This window comes from Ochotona princeps, chromosome 4, assembly GCF_030435755.1.
Source record: "Ochotona princeps isolate mOchPri1 chromosome 4, mOchPri1.hap1, whole genome shotgun sequence".
In the NCBI taxonomy this organism is placed as follows: domain Eukaryota; kingdom Metazoa; phylum Chordata; class Mammalia; order Lagomorpha; family Ochotonidae; genus Ochotona; species Ochotona princeps.
The window spans coordinates 48,163,444-48,185,410 of NC_080835.1; the positions used below are offsets into that span (position 1 = coordinate 48,163,444).

Sequence of the window (21,967 nt, forward strand, 5' to 3'; positions counted from 1 at the left end):
GTGGGAGTCCTGGAAGAAGCTCCTGGCTTCAAATCTGTTTTTTTTTAAAAATTTATTTATTTTTTTTATTGGAAAGTTGGATTACAAAAAGGAGACACAGAAAGATCTTCCATCTGCTGGTTCACACCCCAAGTGGTCACAGTGGCTGGAGCTGAGCTGATCTGAAGTGAGGAGCATGAATTTCTTCTGGGTCTCCCACATGGATGCAAGGTCCAAGGCTTTAGGCTGTCCTCCCCTGCTTTCCAGGCTATAAGCAGGAAGCTGGATGGAAAGTGGGGCAGCTGGGACATGAGCCCCTGCCCATATGAGATCCCAGTGCAGGCAAAGCAAGAACTTTAGCCACTAGGCCACCTTGTGGGGCCCAATGTCCTTCTCTTTTAACTTTTGTTGGGTTAAAGTCTATTTTGTCTGATATTAGGGTTACTAATCCTGCTCTTTTTTGCTTTCATTAACATAAAATATATTTTCAATGTATTTTTCCATTCTTTCAGTCTCTGTGTAGCTTTCTTGGTGATATTTCTTTTTAAGATTTATTTATTTTTTATTACAAAGTCAGAAATATAGAGAGGAGGAGAGATAGAGAGGAAGAGCCTCCGTCCAATGATGCACTCCCCAAGTGAGTGCAATGGCTAGTGCTGTGCCGATCCGGAGTCAGGAGCCAGGAACCTCTTCCAGGTCTCCCATGTGGGTGCAGGGTCCCAATGCATTGGGCCATCCTCAACTGCTTTCCCAGGCCACAAGCAGGGAGCTGGATGGGAAGTGGAGCTGCCGGAATTAGAACCGTCACCCATATGGGATTCTGGGCGCATTCAAGGCGAGGATTTTAGCCGTGAGGCCACGCTGCTGGGCCCGAGATGTGTTTCCTATAAGCAGAAAATAGATGGGTCCTGTTGTCCCATCCAGCAGGACAGTCAACGGGGGTCGCAACCACCTAGGAGAGAATGACTGGACAAGAGACACAAAGAATGGACAGCAAGACAGTAGGTCTGATCAAGCTGTCAGTTTATTGATTTCAACTGAGGGTTTTTATATTTTTCAGTAACTAAAGCTCAGGGAAAGAGAAACTGGGACGCAAGCCATGGTCTCAAGACTGATTGTTCTTGAGCAGCCACCATATCAACAATAGTAACCACTATATTAATAATAGTGTAGGTACAAGATGTTGGCAGGTACAGCATAAATCACATTCTAAAACAGTTGCTAGAAACAATTGAAGCTAAGCGTGTGATTAGTTTCATAACCTCTTTCCCAAGCATCTAGCCAACCGGGGTTTTTCCAGTGTCCCATAAGTCTATATTCAAAATGGCTTCAGTGTGGCTATAGTACATGGCTCCTGACATCCTGTGTTTTAATCTCTTCTACCAATCTCTTTTCTTCTAATTGGAAAGTTTAGGTAATTTACAAATCAGAGTAATTAATGAGTAACAACTTGGCCTTGAAATTTTTCTTTCTTTTTTTTTAAGATTTATTTTATTGCAATGTCAGATATACAGAGAGGAGAAACAGAGGAAATTCTGTCTTGTGATGCAATGGCTGGTGCTGCGCCAATCCAAAACTGGGAACCAGGAGCCTCTCCTGGGGTCCCCCACATGGGTGCAGGGTCCCAAATCTTTGGGCCGTCCTCGACTGCTTTCCCAAGCCACAAGTAGGGAGCTGGATGGGAAGTGGGGCCGCTGGGATTAGAACCAGCGATAATATGACTACCATACCGGGCCCGGCCCTGAAATTTTTTATTTGTATAAAGTGGATAAATTCCACATATATTTCAGTGTGGAGTTAGGAGGTTACTGGTCCTTTCAACCTAACTGTCCCTCCTTTGCCCACATTCTTCACCCACTGTCCTCCTCCCTTGCTGCTGCTTTCCCCTAGTCTGTACAATAGCATAGTTTTGGTTTAGTTCATAATTACAGACTTAACACTCCAAAATAATCACAAGGAACAATAAAACAGAAAACCTTCTCTTTCTCGGTTTATAAGCAAAGGCTGTACAGAATAATCATTTTTCTGTATTTCTACTGTTCGCTTTAAATTTCCTGTTTTACTAGGAGACCGTCTACTTTCATTCTTGCAGAATGATCACTGTCATTGTCTGTGTCTGCATGTAGCACATATTTAAGTGCCTGTTGCAGGACTGGATGAATTTCAACAAATTCTGTTAGTTTGTATTTGTTTTAGAAGGTCCTTGTTTCACCTGTGTTTGTGGATGAGTTTTGCAAGTGCGTAGTGTTCTGGGTTGACAGGTTTTTCTTGCAGGAGTTGAACTATGTTGTGTTGTCTATAAAGGTTCTGATGAGGCAGCAGCACTGAGTCTGATTGGGCATCCTTTGAAGGCGATCTGTCTTTTCTCTCACGCACAGTTTGAATCTTTTCTATGTTTTACTGTGTAAAGTTTGAATATAGTATGTCATTTTGCAGATCTTTCCAGTCAGGTCTGTTAGGATAGATCTGTGTTATTCCTGTACTTGAACACTCCTTTCTTTCTCCATATTAGGGAAGCTTTTGATTATTTCACTGAATAGGTCTTCTACCTCATTCTGTCTTACCACACCTTCAGAAACATCTATGACAGGTGTGTTAGGTTGTTTGCTCGTATCGTAAGTTTTGGACACTCCGGTTTTTCTCATTTCTTCTTGGTTTTGGCCTGAGATTTTTCCATAGATTTGTCTTCTGGCTCAGAAATTCTTACTTTTGTCTCACCAAGTCTGTTAAGACTGTGCTATATATTTTTTTAAAGATTTATTTATTTTTATTGGAAAGGCGGATATACATAGAGGAGGACAAACAGAGGAAGATCTTCCATCCGATGATTCACTCCCCAAGTGAGCCGCAATGGCCAGTGCTGCGCCAATCCGAAGCCAGGAACCTGGAACCTCCTCCAGATCTCCCACACAGGTGCAGGAACCCAAGGCTTTGGGCTGTCCTCAATTGCTTTCCCAGGCCACAAGCAGGGAACTGGATGGGAAGTGGAGCTGCCAGGATTAGAACCCATATGGGATCCTGGTGCGTTCAGGGCGAGGACTTTAGCCGCTAGGCCACGCCACTGGGCCCTGTGCTGTATTTTTTATTTGGTGTATTGCATTCTTCATTTCTAATATTTCAGGGTTTTTTTTGAAAGATTTATGTTTATTGGAAAGTCAGATATACAGAGAGGAGGAGAGACAGAAAGATCATCTGTCAGCTGATTCACTTCCCAAGTGGTCACAGTAGCCAGAGCTGCGCTGATCCTAAGCTAGGAGCCAGGAGCTTCTTCTGGGTCTCCCATGAGGGTGCAGGGTCCCAAGGCTTTGGACCGTCCTTCACTGCTTTCCCAGGCCACAAGCAGGGAGCTGGATGGGAAGCAAGGCTGTCAGGATTAGAACTAGGGCCCGTATGGGATCCTAGCACTTTAACTGCTAGGCTGCCATGCCGGGCCCTCTAATATTTCAGTTTGGTTTATCTTTAAGACTCTCAGGCTCATGGGAAAACTGTTCATCCATATTGTGTATGAGTTTTCTTTAGTCATGCATTTGCTTCTCATTTTTGGTAATCTTATCAATTTTTAAAACTCACTTTCAATCGTTTTATCTCCCCATCTTTGCATTCTGATATTGAAGTGTTGTGTTCCTTTGGAGGAATCATGTTGTCTCTGTTTTATTCATGTTTTGCCCTTCTCCACTTATTTTTAGGCATTTGTGGAGCAACTTACTGGTTTTGTCCTCTGGCCAGTTTTGTCTCTGAAGTATGCCTCTGTGCTGCACTCCGTGCCTTAATATCCGCTCAAAGAATTCTCACTGTACAGCACAGAGGGTGTCCACAGTCTCAGGGAGCAGAAACACTCTCCTAGCCCTGCGAGGCTGCTTTGTCCATGGAGAGAGTCAGGCTAGGATTTCCCAGTGTGGGCTGCCTGTTGGTGCCTTAAGATGGCATTTCCTTGCTGTCACTCGCCTGGGGTCCTTGTGGGGTCTGGGGTGGGAAACCAGCTGTTGCAGGCTTTGAGGTTGGCCCCTGCCACTCATTAGTAGGCCAGGCTCAAAGTCTGTGGGACTGTTAGTCCTCACTTACACAAGATCACTAGAGACAGGGGCTGCTGCCGTCTCCTGGTACTGGTAGGAGTGCATCAGATGAACACTGCCCAGGCTGGCATTCTGCAGGAGTGGGGAGTGGGGTGGTGGGGAAGAATCAAGGCAGCTTGCCTGCTGCTAGCCTAGCATTTGCTGTACTCCATGTTAGCTCCCAGGCTGAAGTAAAAGTCAGTGGGTGGCTGCAGGATTCTTTCTCAACTAGAACTGTGAGCGGCAAGGCGGGAGCATACCCCCACCTGGTCCTGGTGTGATGATGTCTTCCCCGGGTGGTAGCTGGCTGCCGGGGTGTGTGTCTTCGCTCTTTTTGATCCACAGAATTGTCCTGGTTTTGTTTGCTTTTTACTTCATTGTTGGAAATTTTGTTAGTCCCCAGGCATGTTGGTTCATCTTTTATTTTTCTATCCTGGAGGTTAGTGTGGCTACAGTCTCCGTGTTCAGGCACTTTGGATCTTCATGAACTGTTACACTAAATATAAAATGCTCAGGTTTCTCCTAGGGTATAAAACATTTTTACTATCTAGCTTATATATTTGATTACCGTGCAAATCCTTCCCCTCCTACTTTTGGAAATAGTAGTCTACTGTTTCAGTACATCTTTGATCTTATCAATAACCTCCTCTCATTCTAATACAACTTTTTTTATTGAACTCTTATTATAATATAGATTTCTTATAGGCTCATGATTCATTGAAATTTGCTTTTTTCTAAAAAAATATTTACTAGGGCTGGAGTTGTGGTGTTGCAAGTAAAACTGCCACCTGTGACATGCATCCCGACTGAATACTGGTTTGTGTCTTGGTTGTTCTACATCTGATCCAGCTCCCTGCTAATGGCCCGTGAAAAGCAGTACCTAAAAGAAAGTACCTAAGTGTCTTGGACCCTGTCACCCACGTAGGAGGCCTGGATGCAGCTGCTGACTTTGATCTAGCCATTGTAACCACCTGGGAAATAAAGTAGTAGATGGAAATCTTTGTCCTTCTCTCTTTGTAACTTTCAGACAAATGAATACATTTTTTAAAATTAATACTAAATTTTAAGTTTTTGTTAGGAAGGCAGTATAACAGAGGGGGAGAAGGTGGAGAAGAGGAATCTTCTGTCCCTTGGGTTTCCCTGAGTTCCTGTAACAGCCAGCTCAGACCCAGGCAGCAGCCATGAACCAGGAACTGCATCCGGATGTCCCATATGGGTGGCAGCAGCCCGAGTACTTGGATCTTCATGTGCTGCCTTTCTAGGTGCTTTGGCAGGGAACTGGGTTGGAAATGGAGTGGTTGGGACTTAAACTGGCACTCTGATATGGGATGGCAGCATTACATCTGGTACCTTCACTCGTTGTACCACAAGCCAGCCCCTTAGCTTTGCTTTTTGAAACCATATTTTATATTTAATCTCTTACTCTCATTTCTCATTTATCAACTAAATAAGGAGAGTTTTAGAGGCTGGCACGTGGAGCAGCACTGCTGCTTGTGATGCTGGTTATGTCCTGGCTAGTCCATATTCTAGCAAACTTCCTGCTAACGTACCTAAGAAGGCAATGGAGAATGGCCCAGGAACTTGGGCCCCTGCTGCTCAAATGGGAGACTCAGATGCAATTCCTAGCTCCTGGCTTTAGCCTGGCCCAGACCTGGCTTTCACAGCCAGTGGGAGAGTGAGCCAGTGGATAAAGATCCCTATCTCTTTTCCTCTCCCTTTTGCTCTGCCTGCCAAATAAATAAATATTAAAAAAAAAAAAACACGATTCTGCAAGTCAGAAATATGGCGGAGGAACATTCCTATTTGGTGACATTCAATAGAACTTGAACTGTAACTTGAGGGAGAAGAGGATAATGAACATAAATGGTTAGATTAGATGACTTTAATAAATGTTTTATTGAGGTACAATTTGCATACTATTTAATTCAGCTATTTAAAGTGTATAATCAGTCCCACCTTTTCTACTTTCAAATCATCCTTTTGCCAATGTATGTACACCCAGTAACGTTCGGTTCCTGTTATGTGGGAGACCCAGATTGAATTTTCAGGCTCCTAGATTTGGCCTGTTGTAGTTTGGCTGTTGTGGGCATTTGGGATAGAAGAATTCTGTCTCTGTCTTTCAAATAAAATGAAAATTAATAAAGTGTACAGTCAGTGGTTTTCATATATTGAGTTGTGCAGCCATCCCCACAGTTAATTTTAGAACATTTTTATCATTCCCCCAAAAGACCATATAATCACTTCTCTCACCCTTTCCCTGCCCCCCCCCCCAAAATCACAGCTCTAGGCAATAACTAATTTACTTTCTGTTTATATATTTGCCTGTGTGGGCCTTTCATAGTAATGATGTTACTGAAAGCTTGGTCCCTGTCCCCAGTACCATATAAAATAATGAGGACAAAGTTAAAAGGTAGAGGAAAGTTTAACGTATTAATACCTGAGGAGGTTGCAGCGTGTGGTCTCCAGTACAACTGTCATGCTTAGTGGAGATGGTCGGGCTTTTAGACTACAAAGAGGTTGGTGGCTGTTGAAGCCAGGTGCTAAAGCCATTTGTAGGGTATTTCAAATGCCAGTGCAGATCCTTGGGAAACTTGCTTGGTGGTTTGGATTTATCATGATAAGGGAGCTAGGATCTTCTGTACAGCTAAATAGCTATGAGACATTATCTGGCTGCTATCCTTTAAGAGGCAAAGTATTGTAATATGAAATTACAGTGTTTAAAAATTGAGATTAAACCTATTTCTCTTTCTAGAATCCATGCTTATTGTGTCCTTAGTTATTCATACTCCTTTGCATTTTGTTAGCATAAATTTAAGCCTCCAATCATGCTGACTGGTGAGGGCCAGATTACTTTTCAACTGCAGCTGCCTTTCTTGAGTCCAGTTTGTGGAATTTCCAAGCAAGCATTATTTGTTTGAAGATGCCTTAGTCAAAAACCTCAGTAGTAATTTGCTTTCATTCATTAGAATGTGAAAAGGAAAAAAAAATCTGCCAACTGTGGCACATTGGGTTGAGCTACCATTTTGCCACACCGGCATCCCATATAGGAAAGTCCTTGCTGGTCTGCTTCCACTGTAACTCTGTAATGTGTGTGGGAAAGCAGAAGGCAGCAGGAGGTGGCCCCATCACTCACATAGATGCAGTTCCAGGCTCCTGGTTTCAGTGCTGGTGCACACTGGGCTGTTATGACTATTTGGGGAGTAAACCATCAGATGGAAAATGTTTCTATGTGTTTCTCTCTTCCTCTGCCCCTCTTGCCCTCTCTCTCTTCTCTCTCTGTTCTTCCTCCCCCCCCTTATTTGTTTGAAAGGCAGAAAGATATTTGGTCTGGTTTTAGTAGAATTCTAATATGTGTCTTTGGGCAGTTGGCTTTCTTCATATAATATCAGAGTTCACCCAAGTTGTAGTATATTTCAGTACTTCATTCCATCTTATCGTCAGATAATAGTTGTGTGAGTATATCACATTTTGGTCCATTTGTCAGTTGATGGACATTTGGCTATTATAAAAAATGCTGCTGTGAATATGTGCACATCTTGTAGATTTTCATTTGAAAGGCAGAGTTACACGGAGATAAGGAGAAAGGGAGAGAGGGAGAGAGAGAATACAAAAGGAGGGAGGGAGGCAGAGAGAGGATGAGAGAGAGAATATGAATGAGAGAATATCTTCTACCCGCTGTTTCACTTTCCAAATGGCTACAATGGCCAGAGCTGAGCTGATCCAAAACCAGGATCCAGAAGCTTCTTCTGGGTCTTCCACTTGGGTTAAGGGGCCCAAGGACTTGAGCCAACCTCTACTGGTTTGCCAGGACAGCAGGGAGCTGGATGGGAAGTGGAGTAGCCGGGATAGGAAATGGCACCCATATGGGACGCCCGTGCCAGAGGAAGAGGCTTGGCCAACTGTGCCGGTGCACCAGCCCCAATGTGTGCAATTTTTGTGTGAGCATATTTTTGGGCAAATACTAATATAGGGTTGGATATCTTAACTTTTAATCTAGGTCCTTGCCCTCTACAGAGACAGGTAATAATTCTATGAGGAGGCATGGTATATTGCACAAGTGAGAGCAGTATTTATTTCAAAATGTGACAGTCAAAATACATGTCAATGTGGGCCTTCCATGCAGAGAAATACTTGTCATGAGTGGGCCACATTGTAGTCTCTAGCAAGAAGAGATCCCTCTTCCATCTCTACCTCTTTAATGAGGTGTAGGGGATGGTACCTTTATTGGATAAACAAAAAAGTGGGGTCTTAGCATGTGTACCTACCAGGACAGGAGGTGGGCCAAGACAGGCTGGGCCAGGGATTCACAGATGTGTGCAGTATCTGCTGCTTGGAGGTGATCTGGTAGAGAAGCTTGGGGAACTACCCTGTCAGGACATAGTCCCTGCAGGTGAGCACAAGAACTGAGGCTGGACCAGCCCAGACCAGGCCAGGTTACAGTACCTGCCATGTGGGTGAAGTCTGGGGGCAGGTTGTACTAGGCCAATTCAAAACAGCCACTGGCAGATGTGAGAACCAGGGTGGGGTGCAAGACAGGCTGGATTGGGCCACAGCACCAGCCAGTTTACATTAGGACTGAGGTTGGGGGCTGGCTGGTTTAGGCTAGATTGTAACAGTTGCCAGCATAAGCTAGAATTGGGGACAGGCCTGGCTGAACCAGGCTGCAGCACTCACTGGTGAATACAAAGGTGAGGCAGGACATGCTGGAATGGGCCACAGCATCCACCAGCACTCAAAGACCTGGGTTGAAGGGCTGCAAGTCTGGTGGAGGGGATGTGGGGCATTCCCTGCTGGGCCACTGCTCCTGCTGGTGAGCATGAGAGCTGGGACTGGGGGCAGACCAGGCTGGGAAGGGCTACAAAGACCATTGGCCTGCATGTGAACTGGGTTGAGGGAGAGCCAGTCATGGCTAAGCTGTTGTATCCACTGGTGCATGTATGAGCCAAAGTGAAAGCTGATAAGGCTTTGCTGCATCATCAGCTGGCAAGTGCTTGGAATGGGGGCAAGTCCTGTAAATTTAGGCTGCAGAACCATCTGCAAAGTGCAGTATGAGCCTGGGAGTAGGCAGGTCTGATAGGGAAACTGAGTAACCCTTTGATGTGCTGCAGCTCCCACCAGTGAACATGAGAACCAGAGCTGAGGGCGGACCTGGCTGGACAGGCAATAGCACCTGCTGACATTAAGTGTGGTTGAACAGTGGGGTCAATTGGGCTGAACTAGGCTCCAACACCCATTGATGTGTATGGGAGGTAAATGGAATTCTGAATAGACTGGGTCAGTCTCCTGCACATACTGGCATACATAGGAGCCAAGGGTGGCTCCTGCCATTGGGGTGGACCTGGTGGGGGTTGCTCCAAGTAGGCTGCAATTCTTGCTGGTGTGTTTGAGGGCTGAGTATGTGGTGGGCAGCATTGGTCTTCGCCACAGCATCCATTAGTTTGTGTGAGAGACGGGGCTGGAGACAGAACTGACCTGGCAGCTGCAGCCACCAGTGTGGGTATAGACTGATGTGAGTGATAGACTGAGCCGGACCCTATACTGGGAAGCACAGACAGGAATCAGATCTGGGGTCACTTCAGACAAGGTTCCTTTGGGGACACTACCGTCCCCCTGTCCCCATCAACTGGACTGCTATGTTCAAAACTCCAACCATGAATCATGGGATCTGTGGTCTGACCATGGAGTGCATGTTTCAGAACTGGGCCTCCTCAGTTCCTGAAGACGGTGCTATGGACCAGATGCACATGGGAGATAGTGCAGTCCATTGGGGTTTGCAGAGGACATTCAGTACCATAGCAGAAGAAAGAGGGCAGAAAAAATTGGACAACTCTCCCAGTCAAGCTTTGACAACAAGTATCTGGGCAAATTGACTCTGAGGTGGACTGTGTCAGCCAGTGGACCTTGAAAGGCTTTCCTCATCCTTGCAACAATGAAATCAGCAGTATTTCAGAACTATCAAAACTACTTAATCAGTACCCTTGGAACATGCTCCATGTTGGGGACACTGGGGTGACATTGGGTGACCATTCCCCATCCCCAGGTAATGATGCAGTTCAGACACTGTGTGTGGCCATCTCCCCTTGTCTTCCTCCAGATACAAGAAGAAAAAGAAAATTGGAAACAATTGTCTCATCCACTTTGCCTTTTTCGTCAAACCTTCCCACCCTATTTTCAACTGTGTAAACATCAACAAAAGTAAAATTGAAAAATATATCATTTGGGACTTAGTAGACATGTCCATATGGAATTTAAATTCTCTGTAATCGTTATGACATCATGTCCTTTTGGTTTGGGTGAAATACAGGTACATCCTGGGACCAATCATCACATTAAACTGACAGTTAAAGTGATGTAATGCCAGATCCATTCTTTACTTTCTTGATGGTGTCCTTTGTATCAAAAAAAGTTATACATCTTGATAACATCACATTTACCTACTTGGTGTTTTTGGTGTTATATTGTGCTATACCTATAAGAAATTATCTCCTAATCCAGTGTTACAAAAGAGTTATATCTGTATTTCTTGACTGCTCCCCTGCTACCTATTTTCTGTTCTCTATTAAATGCTGCTGCTAATTACATGATAACAACCCTTGGAACTATTCTTTTTACAGCCACCACCCCAGGCACTTTCAGAGATAAATTATAATAAATAGCCTTTCTGCTCTTTCCTTGGGTCCTAGTTTCTCTTTGTTAGGCACTAGATTAATCCCTCTTCAAGCATTCTTCTCTTAAAATATCCCTCTCATCCAGGGTTTGCAGTGTCAGATACATGTAAACACCACACAAGCTTCCCCCGTTTTTCTGCTCTGTCCTGTTACTTTCCAAAATGGAACCAAACTAATTTGGTAATTAGCCCCAGCTAATGGTTTCTTTGTTCTCAGCCCATTCTTTGGGCACATGTATTCCATCTTGTCTTTTGGTACTGCTGTGTCTCTGCTCTTGTTGAGTCACTTCAGTGACTGACCCTGGCTGACTGCTGTCTTTTCTCTGCCTTTTTTTGCACCCTTCAGTGTGTAAACATTTGGTTTCTCAAGTAATCAGATCCATGATACCCAGCTGCTGTTTGTCTTTGTTTTGGATGTATTGCTTTGTAAAAAGCATTGTTCTATGTGGGAACTAGTGTTTCCATTTGTTTATGGTTCTCTTTCTTTCTCACCTGTGGTACAGGCTTGAACATAATAGTACCTAATAAATCTTCCCGGCTGACATGCATGCAAAAGTTTGGGGAGAGATGTATAGTGTTTAGCTTCATCATGATTCTTCTTTTTGAAATGTAAAATAAAGCCTTGTATGTCAGTACCTGATTTTCCTTTTCCTTTTTTTTTTTTTTTTGTTTAATGACAGGTTTCAAAGGCAATATTCTCAACTCAGTGAAATGTAGTTTAGTGTGTTACTCCAAATATTGAATCCAGTCTCTCCATTAGATTGTCTCAGGAGGAAAGTTAACTTCCTAGAGGCTGATGAGACACTGTTTGAAGGTGCATAATAACTTCTCTCACCATTTATTATGCTGGGATCCTTGACAGTTTAAAGAAGACACCCAGAAAAGGGACATGTGACTTGGTCTTTTTGTTTTTAAAGATTTAATTAACTTATTTTTTTTTATTAGGAAGGCAGATACACAGAAACAAGGAGAGACAAAAATTTTCCATCCATGTTTTCACTCCCTAAGTGGCCACAATGGCTAGAGCTGAGCAAATCCAAAACCAGGAGCCAGGAGCTTCTTACAGGTCTCCCACACGGGTGTCCCAAGGCTTTGGGTCGTCTTCAACTGCTTTCCCAGGCCACAGGAAGGGAGCTGGATGGGAAGTGGAGCTGCCGGGATTAGAACCAGCACCCATATAGGATCCCGGTGTGTTGAAGGCCAGGCCTTTAGCCACTAGGCTATCATGCCCGAACCTTGGGTCTGAGTTTTCAAAGCTGTGTTTCTGGAAACTTTTTTTTCCCCACTGAATCTCCATGTCATCTGAAGTCAGTACTGGAAAGGAAAGGAGGATTATTGAGGTGGGACATGGCTGAGAAAGGATACAAGGCAGAAACAGCAACTTACTGTTATCCTCTCCTGCACTCTTCCTGCCTTTCTACTTCAGGAGAGGACTGAAGGACTAAAGATAGTTAACCTGGTCAGCAAAAGGTAGATTGTGTATTACTTTGATCAGGGCCAGTGAGTTCTTGGAAAGCTCTCAGAATAGAGGCTGACATTGAGATGTTAACTGCAGGGCAGTTGAAGTCTTTGTAGCTGCAAGCTAAGGAAAAGAATCTTTGGGATGAAGGCCTGGTTTCATTGTCACACCAGAGTGTAATCTGTGTGTACCTCTGTTGATTGGGATCATTGAATAATAGGGCCTGTTTATAATATAATGTCACTAAATACCAGTAGATCATTAAGATGAATGGCTGTCTCATTTTATTTTTTTACCTACAGTGCATGAGAACTCTAACTTTCCCTTTTTTGTCATCAGCCCTTACTATGATCTACTATTCTTATTTTTGCCTTTCAAGTGGGTGTAATATGCTGTCTCATTATTTTAATTTGTATTTTACTCATTGGTCTTACTTTGAATTTAATCGTCTCTTTTTATAATTTGCCATTTAAACTTCCCTTTCTCATCTTTCAACCCATTTTCTATTGGATTTCTGAATTGTTGACAATGTTTCTACATTATAGATCTGAATCCCTTGTCACTTTCAGATGTTGCCAATATTTCTCTTACTGTCACTTTTCTTAGTTCTCTTTTTGGTATTTATTGAGCAGCGATCCCTAATTTTGTTAAAGTGCAGCAGTGTTACACTTGATCCTTTGAGTCTTTTATGAAGTCTGTACCGTTGTCACCCAATCGGTTTCTCATACAAGCCTGTTGACATGATTTTTTAAAGAGAAGTATTTGCTTTCTTTTTTCACTTGTGGCTCTCAGGAGGCTTGAGGTGTTAATCTTCAGCTCCTCTTAATGGAGGGAAAAGTGCAAGAAAAAAGATGTACTCCCTTTTGCAAAGCCCTGCCCTTTTGCTCAGAGCTTGGGCCCCTTTGACCGTTTGTTCTTCATGTGTCCCATCTTCTCAGCTCTAGCTGGTTGAAAGGGACGACTATATACCCACACTAAGTACTCAGCTGTCCTCTAAGGAACTTGGAGTAAGGGCTCGTCTTGAGGAGCCTGCAGGTTAAGAGCTTTGCGTGTGACTACCTTCTGTGTGCACAAAGAAGCTAGAAAAATAATACACAGAGAAAACAGAGCGAAGCAAAGGAAAAAACTTCATGGCCCCATAGAGAATAAGAGAGATTAAGCTAGAATGTGAAGCTTGCTGTCCTAGATCGTGATGGCTTTCCAGTGTCTGGTTCTATTCTCTCCTGAGACCACATTGCATTTCCTTATCTGTGTTAGTTAGGGATAGCTAACTGCTGTAGCAGATAGACTCTGCTGTGTATAATGGCCCTAACATAATGGAAGTTTTTTTTCTTGTACACAAAAACAGGTCCAGATGGCTCTAAGTCAGTGGGTGGCAGCGTTCTAGGGCTCTGTGCCATGTAGTTATCTAGGAAGTCAGGTTCACATAGGCTGTGCTGTTCTGAACACGTGACTTCCTAGATCTTCCTGGATATCAGCATTCATCCTACAAAAGGGCAATAATCATGGATTGAATACGTGGGAGATTTTATAGGCTAGGCCTTCAACTAGCACAGTCACTCTCATTCCTTTGGCTGGAATTCAGTCATATGACCACATTTCACTCTGGGGGAGGGAGGATGAGAAATGTGAGCTTGCCGTGGACCCAGAAGGAAGACAAAATGGGTTTGGTGAGTAGCTAGATACCACCTTCTATTTAGTAAATGTGGAATACCTCTTTACCTTCTTAATCAAATTCATGCTTTTTTTCTTAAAACCATTTGAGTTGGCTTCTGTTATTTGTACTTTAATACATGGGCTGTTTTCATGAGAAAATAATGGGAGAGATAAAGACGGACTCATTTACTTTCTCAGGAAAGCTGGGCCGATTTCCTCCTATGCTGCATCATCAGCAGGCGCCTTCAGATGGCCCGACCCCTGGGGCTCGTTTCCAGAGGTCTCATCTTGCAGAGGCATTTGCAAAAGCCAAAGGATCCGGAGGAGGTGCCGGAGGAGGAGGTAGTGGAAGAGGCCTGATGGGGCAGATTATTCCAATCTATGGCTTTGGGATTTTTTTATATATACTTTACATTCTCTTTAAGGTAAGTGTAATCATCTTAATCATACCACACCAGTGAAATCTAAAATAGTCACAATAAAAATCATTGTCTATATTAAAACCCTTTACAATTCAAAATCATTTTCACATCTGTCATCTCTTTAAAGCCTGCCTCCTCTGGGTGAGGAATATGGGCTAGCCATTGTTTCAGTTTCACAAATGGGAAATGTCAGCTCAGAGTTTAAGTGATTTGCCCCAGAATTCACACTTGAAGAGATAGAACCAGGAATCAACCTGGATCTTCTAGTTCCCCGAAACAATGTAATTCAAATCCCAAAATAATTTTGTATTGAGTGTTCTTGTAAGCTGAAAAGCATGTGGTTGTCCTAATTTTATTGTTGGAATTTGCACAATGCCTTCTAAGTTGCCACTCTGAAGCCATATGCCAGTGATTGTGCTAATATGCTTCATGCCTCATTCTCCAACAGGAATTTGAGATTCTGCTTTTAGTATCTGCATTAATTCTCCTGGGGCAGAACTGTCATGTCCTCAGACTCAGTCTGTTTCCTAGCTCTAGGGAGAGGCAGTTGGAGTCCTTTAAAAGCTTCAACCCTCTCCCCACCCTCACCCCAGTTAAATTTCATCACCACAGCAGCATTCGTAGGCTGTGGGACCCATGCACTGGAAAACAAGGGCACTTGGCATTCCTGACTAGAGTAAGGTTAGGGGAGATGAGTTTCTTCTTTCAGCCTGAGTGGAGTTCTATAAATATATACATACATACCAGAACAAAATGAACTGCATGTCACCTGTTCATTGAACAGGACGAGACGGATGACCTGAAGGGAGATGTTTTCCTTATGTTTTGATAATATTTTTACTTGGAAACCTTCTCATCTTTCAGTGGCTTTGTTTATCTTTTGATACGTTTCTCAAATGGTGCTATTTGATTTGATGTCTGACTTGATTTTTGTCTCCCAACCTTTCCCCCCATTTAATGAGGGTTCCATGACTCTGAGGTTCTGAGCTGCTGTTGATGTGCTGTGCCTCCTTCAATCCTCAGCTCTCAAAGGGGAAATCCAGTGCAGAGGATCGGAAATGTTCTTCCACCACAGCTGGAAACGCCCACAGGAAAATTAGTAAGTGTCCCTTCTTATTACATTCGCAAGTGTCATTGAGTCAGACTGCTGCAACACAGCCAGAGTTTCTGTAGTTGGCATGTCTAAGAGCATTTCCCAAAAGTTGCTACAAACTAATATCCTTCTTACCTTCCTGGCATTTCCAAGTTTCCTTATTATGTTGCATTTTTAAGGAACCAATAGATACAAAATGTGCAACACCGTTAGTTCATTTTTTAAAGTGTATTAACAAATCAACATTTTGCATCTGAAGCGAGTCCTAGTTTGGAGATACTCATATTGTGTAGCAGGTATCCGTTTGACAAAGAGGAAAGCTGAAGCAGAGAGATCATGCCATGGCCATGCCAGTTATTAGATGTGGGTCAAAAATTTAACACTTCTGACTCTTGAAACATAAGCATCAAGTATCTATTGCCCAGATAGAATATTCTGTTCCCTCTGGGGAAATACAGCATGCCTTTGTTTTCCTCTGAGGGTATGTGGATTAACATGTTTGTCAAAAAAAATAACTGAGAAGTTGATTGCCTGGAGGGAAGGACCATGTAAAAGCATTGTGGGAAATCACGTCTGGTCATAGAGGAAGGGCTGGACAGTGGAATTCATAAATAAGTTCGTTTTGGGTCAGTTTTTGAAGTCTACACAATGAATCTTTTAAAAGTTTATGCACATATACATCATGAAAAATCAGGCATGGATTTCGAAGGTTTGTATTAATTTTGTTTTCTGTGGAGTAACTTGAATAAGACATGGACAAGCAAGAGGTCTTGAGACCTTGTAGAGATCTTGGTGTTCATCTAGAGCAGTACTGGGGAAGTAGCCTTGAAGAACATGCTAAGCCAGAAGACGGGTTGGTCCTGTGGGTGATGAAGCCTCATCAGAGCATTGATGACCCTAACTGAAAGAAGTATGGCTGATCTCCCAAAGCAGCTGCCCCCTGCCCTAACTGCTTTCTGACTTACTCCTGGATTCTCAGCAGAAATAAATACTCCAGTCACATTTGCATCCTTTTTGGGAACTTTTTAAGAAAGTGATTGGACGTGCATCAGTAAAATTTTTAAAGGTTGGGCCCAGTGCTATAGCCTAGTAGCTTAAGTCCTTGACTTGCATGCGTTGGGATCCCATATGGCCGCAGGTTCTAACCCCTGGTTCCAAAGCCTTCGGACCCTGCACCCATGCGGGAGACCCAGAGGAAACTCCTGGCTTGTGGCTTCAGATTGGTGCAGCTCCAGCCATTGCGGCCGTTTGGGGAGCGAATCAATGGACGGAAGATCTTCCTCTCTGTCTCTCCTCTCCTCTGTATATCTGACTTTTCAATAAAAATAAAAAATAATCTTAAAAAAATTTTTAAATGTTTTAAAGTGTTGTGAACTCTTTAAAGAATAGCGATTCTGCTAGAGAAAATGTTTAAACAGAAGTAAATTAAATGAACTTTCGAGAGTAGCTGTTATAGTAAGAATATATCAGTTTCTTATACTTTAATTGTAAATTATGCAGTAAAATTAAAATAACACATAGCCCAGACCTCCAGTCACTTTACAGATTTTAACTGCTTGCATGCATGTGTGTGCTAGAAGAATTAAAAGGCTTTTAAAATAGTACATTTTATAATAACCCTCTAAATATATCTGAGTGGGAGAGTACCCAGGTATAAAATAGGAAATCTTCATTGTCTACATGATGGACAGCAGTTTATTTCCTACTGCCCTAAAGTTCATTTCATTTTCTTACTGATTTATTTTTTCCTGTTCTACTTTTAGAGTTTTAATATTAGATTCAATAGATCTGTGTCATCTCTTGTGAGTCCAATTGAGAAAGCCATGGGGAGACAGTCTGGCATGGCCTCTTTAATATCAAATAATCAGGGTAGAAACTTTGGGTAGGGAGCTCCCAACCCTCTACTGAAGAAGTAACCCCCCCCCCCCAAGATTTATTTATGTGAAAGGCAGAGTTAGCAAGAGCAAGCAAGAGGGGGAGAGAGGCTGACCACTGAACGAGCATCTGTTGATTCATTCTCCAAGTGGCCGCAACCAGCGGACAGGGCAGGGCCAGAGCCAGCAGCCAGACCTTCATCCAGGGCTCCCCTGTAGGTGTAGAAAATGACTTGGGCCATTTTCTGCTGCTTTCCCAGGCACATGAGCAGGGAACTGGATCCCAAGTGGAGTAGGTGGCATCCCATCTGGGATGCTGGTGCTGAAGGTGGTGGGCTTTACTTACCATGCCTCAGTGCCAGCACCAAAAGTATAACTTTTAAATTTGGAACTTCTACTAAACTTAGATGTAGATAAAATACTGTTCATTTCAGGATCTCAGCTCCTTTTTTTTTTAGATTTATTTTAATTTTTATTACAAAGTCAGATGTACAGAGAGGAGGGGAGACAGAGAGGAACATCTTCACTCCCCAAGTGAGCCGCAACGGCCAGTGCTGCGCCGATCCGAAGCCGGGAACCAGGAACCCCTTCTGGGTCTCCCACGCGGGTGCAGGGTCCCAAGGCTTTGGGCCGTCCTCGACTGCTTTCCCAGGCCACAAGCAGGGAGCTGGATGGGAAGTGGAGCTGCCGGGATCAGAACCGGCGCCCACATGGGATCCCGGGGCTTTCAAGGCGAGGACTTTAGCCGCTAGGCCACGCCGCCGGGCCCAAGGCACTTTTCATAAAAGGAGCTGAGATGGGCCTGGCCGCATGGCCTAGCGGCTAAAAGTCCTCACCTTGAACACACCGGGATCCCATATGGGCGCCGGTTCTAATTCCGGAAGCTCCACTTCCCATCCAGCTCCCTGCTTGTGGCCTGGGAAGGCAGTTGAGGACGGCCCAATGCATTGGGACCCTGCACCCGCGTGGGAGACCCGGAAGAGGTTCCTGGTTCCTGGCATCGGATCGGCGCGCACCGGCCCGTTGCGGCTCACTTGGGGAGTGAAACATCGGACGGAGGATCTTCCTCTCTGTCTCTCCTCCTCTCTGTATATCTGGCTGTAATAAAATGAATAAATCTTTAAAAAAAAAAAAAAAGTGCCTTATAGATACCTTACCCTGCAGCATAATTTGGATCACAATGTGTATGTTTGTCTTCTGCCTTTTTCCTTGGATGACTAATGGGGTGATTTATGTGTCACTCATTTGATATGTATCCTGCAGGTGTTGGCGGCCAGACCTGTGAACCCTTCTGTCCCACTTAGATACGCTGGAGAGACTAGTCCCCTCCAGGCTCAGATCTAGCCTTGATTATCATAAAGGCACAGCTAGCTCTGTGCATGAGAGGGATTAGGAAGTTGCGTATGACAGTTCTTTGATGTTTGTGCTTTTTTCAGCCAATTTTGAACTTGCTCAACTGCAAGAAAAATTGAAGGAGACAGAAGAAGCCATGGAGAAATTAATCAACAGAGTGGGACCTCATGGTGAGAGGTAGGCTTTCATTTAACTGAAATTAAGACTGCTTCCCATTTAGAGAATTCAGAATCTTTTCTCTGGTATATGCAGTACTGGTTTTCATCTTACGTAATTGTTAACCTGTCATTTAAGTGTTTTTTTTTAATGTCATTTACCATTTGTAATCTATCAGACAGCCTCAGTATTACAGTTTAGTGCGGTACAACTTAACGAGAGAAGTAAATAGGTGAGTAAATCTTCAGAGTAAAGTAACTTTAAAAAATTATTTTTATTGGAAGGGCAGAGTTTACAGAGAGGAGGAGAGAAAGAAAGATCTTCCATCCACTGGTTCACCCTCCAACTGTACACAACAGCCAGAGCTGACCTGATCTGACACCGGAAGCCAGGAGCTTCTTCTGGGTCTCCCATGTGGGTGCAGGGTCTCAAGGCTTTGGGCCATTCTCTGCTGCTTTCCCAGGGAGCTGGATGGGAAGTGGAGCAGCTGGGACACAAACTCGCACCCATATGGGATCTCAGTGCATGCAAGGCAAGGATTTGCCCATTAGGCCATCGTGCTGAGCTTTGTAACTGGGTTTTAAGAAAGATAATTTTCTGGCTATCCAAAAGGATTGTTTTTTGGTTTAAAAAAATTAATATGCTTTAACACAATAAACTGCTAAATACTAAAATGAAAATAGACACGAGACAGCTGAATAGTATCCTATAGCCGTTTTAAGGTAGATAGAAGCTAGTTGTATATAAACTAAAATTGAACTGTTAATGAAGTAGTCACAGGATGTGGTTAAGAACCTGCATTTTCTAACATATCAGTCACTCAATACAATGTCAATTAACCCCATAATGTTGGAAACTATTGTTGATGTTATGTTATGGCTTTTAATTGGTCAGAACGCTATTCTGCCAGCTATGCCTTCAGATCAGAGTTGGTCTCCCCAAGAAACTGTTGAATTGAGCTGGACAATCAGATGCTGGACTCTGTGCATGGCACATGCTTGCAATGAAAGAAACAAGACTGGATTTGAACTGTAATACTGCAATAAGGTGGAGCAATCCACCATTGGGGAGAGGGCACGGGGAGAGGATGGGGAAACATCAGAGCCTATGAAATGAAGTTACAAAATAAAATGCAATAAAAAATAAAAACAATAATATATATTAATTGTACATACTTATGGATAAAGTATGGTATCCAGTACATGTATATAATCAGTTCAGGAAAATTGTCATACCCTTTACCTCAAACATTTATCATTTCTTTGTCTTGGGAACATCCAAAATATTTCTCTGCCTGCTATTCTGAGCTGTGCAAATTCATTGTTGTCAACCACAGTTACCCTGATGTGCTGCATGGATCATGAGAAGTTAATTCTGTTATCCAGCTTTATTCTTTTTTTTTTTTAATTATTTATTATTTTACTTCATTAATTACATTGTATTATGTGACACAGTTACATAGGTACTTGGGTTCTCCCCACCCCTCCCCAAACCCTCCCACCATGGTGGATTCCTCCGCCTTGTTGCATAACCACAGCTCAAGTTCAGTTGAGATTCCCCCATTGCAAGCGTATACCAAACATAGAGTCCGGCATCTTATTGTCCAGTCAAGTTCAACGGCTTCTTAGATATACCCTTTCTGGTCTGAAGACAGAGCCAGCAGAGTATCATCCCAGTCAATTGAAAGCTCCAACATACCATCAGTAAAAATTTACATCATTATGGAATTAATTGACATAGTAATGAGTAACCAATATGTTAAAAGTAAATGCGAGTTCCTAGCCACCTTCTGTGACCACCTCACCTATACTTCAATTTTAGTTTATACACAACATATAACATTCAAAACATAACATGTTATACATAACATCATATCATCTTAAATTAAGGCAAACATGTGGTATTTAACCTTTTGGGATTGGCTCATTTCCCTTAGCATTATGGTTTCCAGTTTGGCCCATTTGGCCACAAAGAACTGCATTTTGTTTTTTTTAATAGCTGAGTAGTATTCCATGGAGTAGATGAACCATAGCTTTCTTATCCAGTCCTCTGTTGATGGGCATTTTGGTTGCTTCCATGTTTTTGCAATTACTGATTGTGCTGCTATGAGCATAGGAGTGCATGTTGGTTTCTCATAAAACAATTGTTCTGGATATATTCCTAGGAGTGCTATTGCTGGATCACACGGTATGTTGAATTTGAGTTGTTTGAATATTCTCCATACTGATTTCCATAGAGGCTGTACCAGCCTGCAGCCCCACCAGCAGTGGAGTAGGGATCCCTTTTCCCCGCAACCTCGCCAACAAGTGTTGTTGGTGCTTTTATTCATGTGGGCCAGTCTTACTGGCGTTAGGTGGTACCTCATTGATGTTTTAATTTGGATTTCCCTTATTGCCAGGGAACTTGAGCATTTTTTCATATGTTTATTTGCCATTTGGGTTTGTTCCTTTGTGAAGTGTTTGCCCATTTCCTGTGCCCATTTCTTGAGTGGCTTGTTTTGGTTGTTTTTGTAGCTCTTTGTATATTCTGGAGATCAGCCCTCTATCACCTATGTCGTGTGCGAAGATCTTCTCCCATTCTGTGGGTTGCCTTTTTACTTTGTTGATTGTTTCTCTAGCTGTACAGAAGCTTCTTAGTTTGATGAGGTCCCAATTGTTTATTTTGGTCTTGATTTCTACTGCATTTGGAGTCTTTTTTAGGAAGTGAGGGCCTACCCCTAAGTGTTGCAGTGTGTTTCCAACATTTTCTTCCAAAAGTTTGAAGGTTTCTGGATGTAGGATCTGTTATCCATTTAGATCTGATCTTAGTGTATGGTGAGAGATGTGGATCTATTTTTTTGTTTCTGCAGGCTATCAACCAGTTGTCCCAACAGCATTTATTGAACAGACCTTCCCATTTGCCTGGATTGTCGTTTGTCTTTTTGTCAAAGATATTTTGGCTGTACCTGTGTGGGTTCCCTTCTGGTGTTTCTATTCTGCTCCATTGATCTTCCTCTCTATCTTTGTGCCAGTACCAGGCTGTTTTGATAACCACTGCCCTATAGTATGTCCAGAGGTCCGGAACTGTGATTCCCCCTGCTAACTTCCTGTTCTTCAGGATGGTTCTAGCTATCCGTGGTTTTTTGTGCTTCCAGATGAACCTTTGGATCATTGTTTCCAGTTCCATGAAGAATGTTTTGGGCAATTTGATTGGGATTGCGTTGAATGTATATATTGCTTTTGGCAGTATAGACATTTTAATGATACTGATTTTACCT

General features: G+C 43.1%; 1 protein-coding gene across 4 annotated transcripts in view; it reads left to right on the plus strand.

Moving 5' to 3' along the window:
• Positions 1–21,967, plus strand: part of RIC3 (RIC3 acetylcholine receptor chaperone) — a 121,902-nt gene that overhangs the window by 62,404 nt on the left and 37,531 nt on the right. For all 4 annotated transcript variants that reach the window (XM_058663433.1, XM_004593812.2, XM_004593813.2 and 1 more), the window contains exons 2-4: positions 14,012–14,238; positions 15,259–15,334; positions 18,639–18,732. In XM_058663433.1, coding sequence (XP_058519416.1) covers positions 14,035–14,238; positions 15,259–15,334; positions 18,639–18,732 — 374 coding nt within the window. In that variant the 5' untranslated portion in view covers positions 14,012–14,034. The remainder of the gene's footprint in view (positions 1–14,011; positions 14,239–15,258; positions 15,335–18,638; positions 18,733–21,967) is intronic.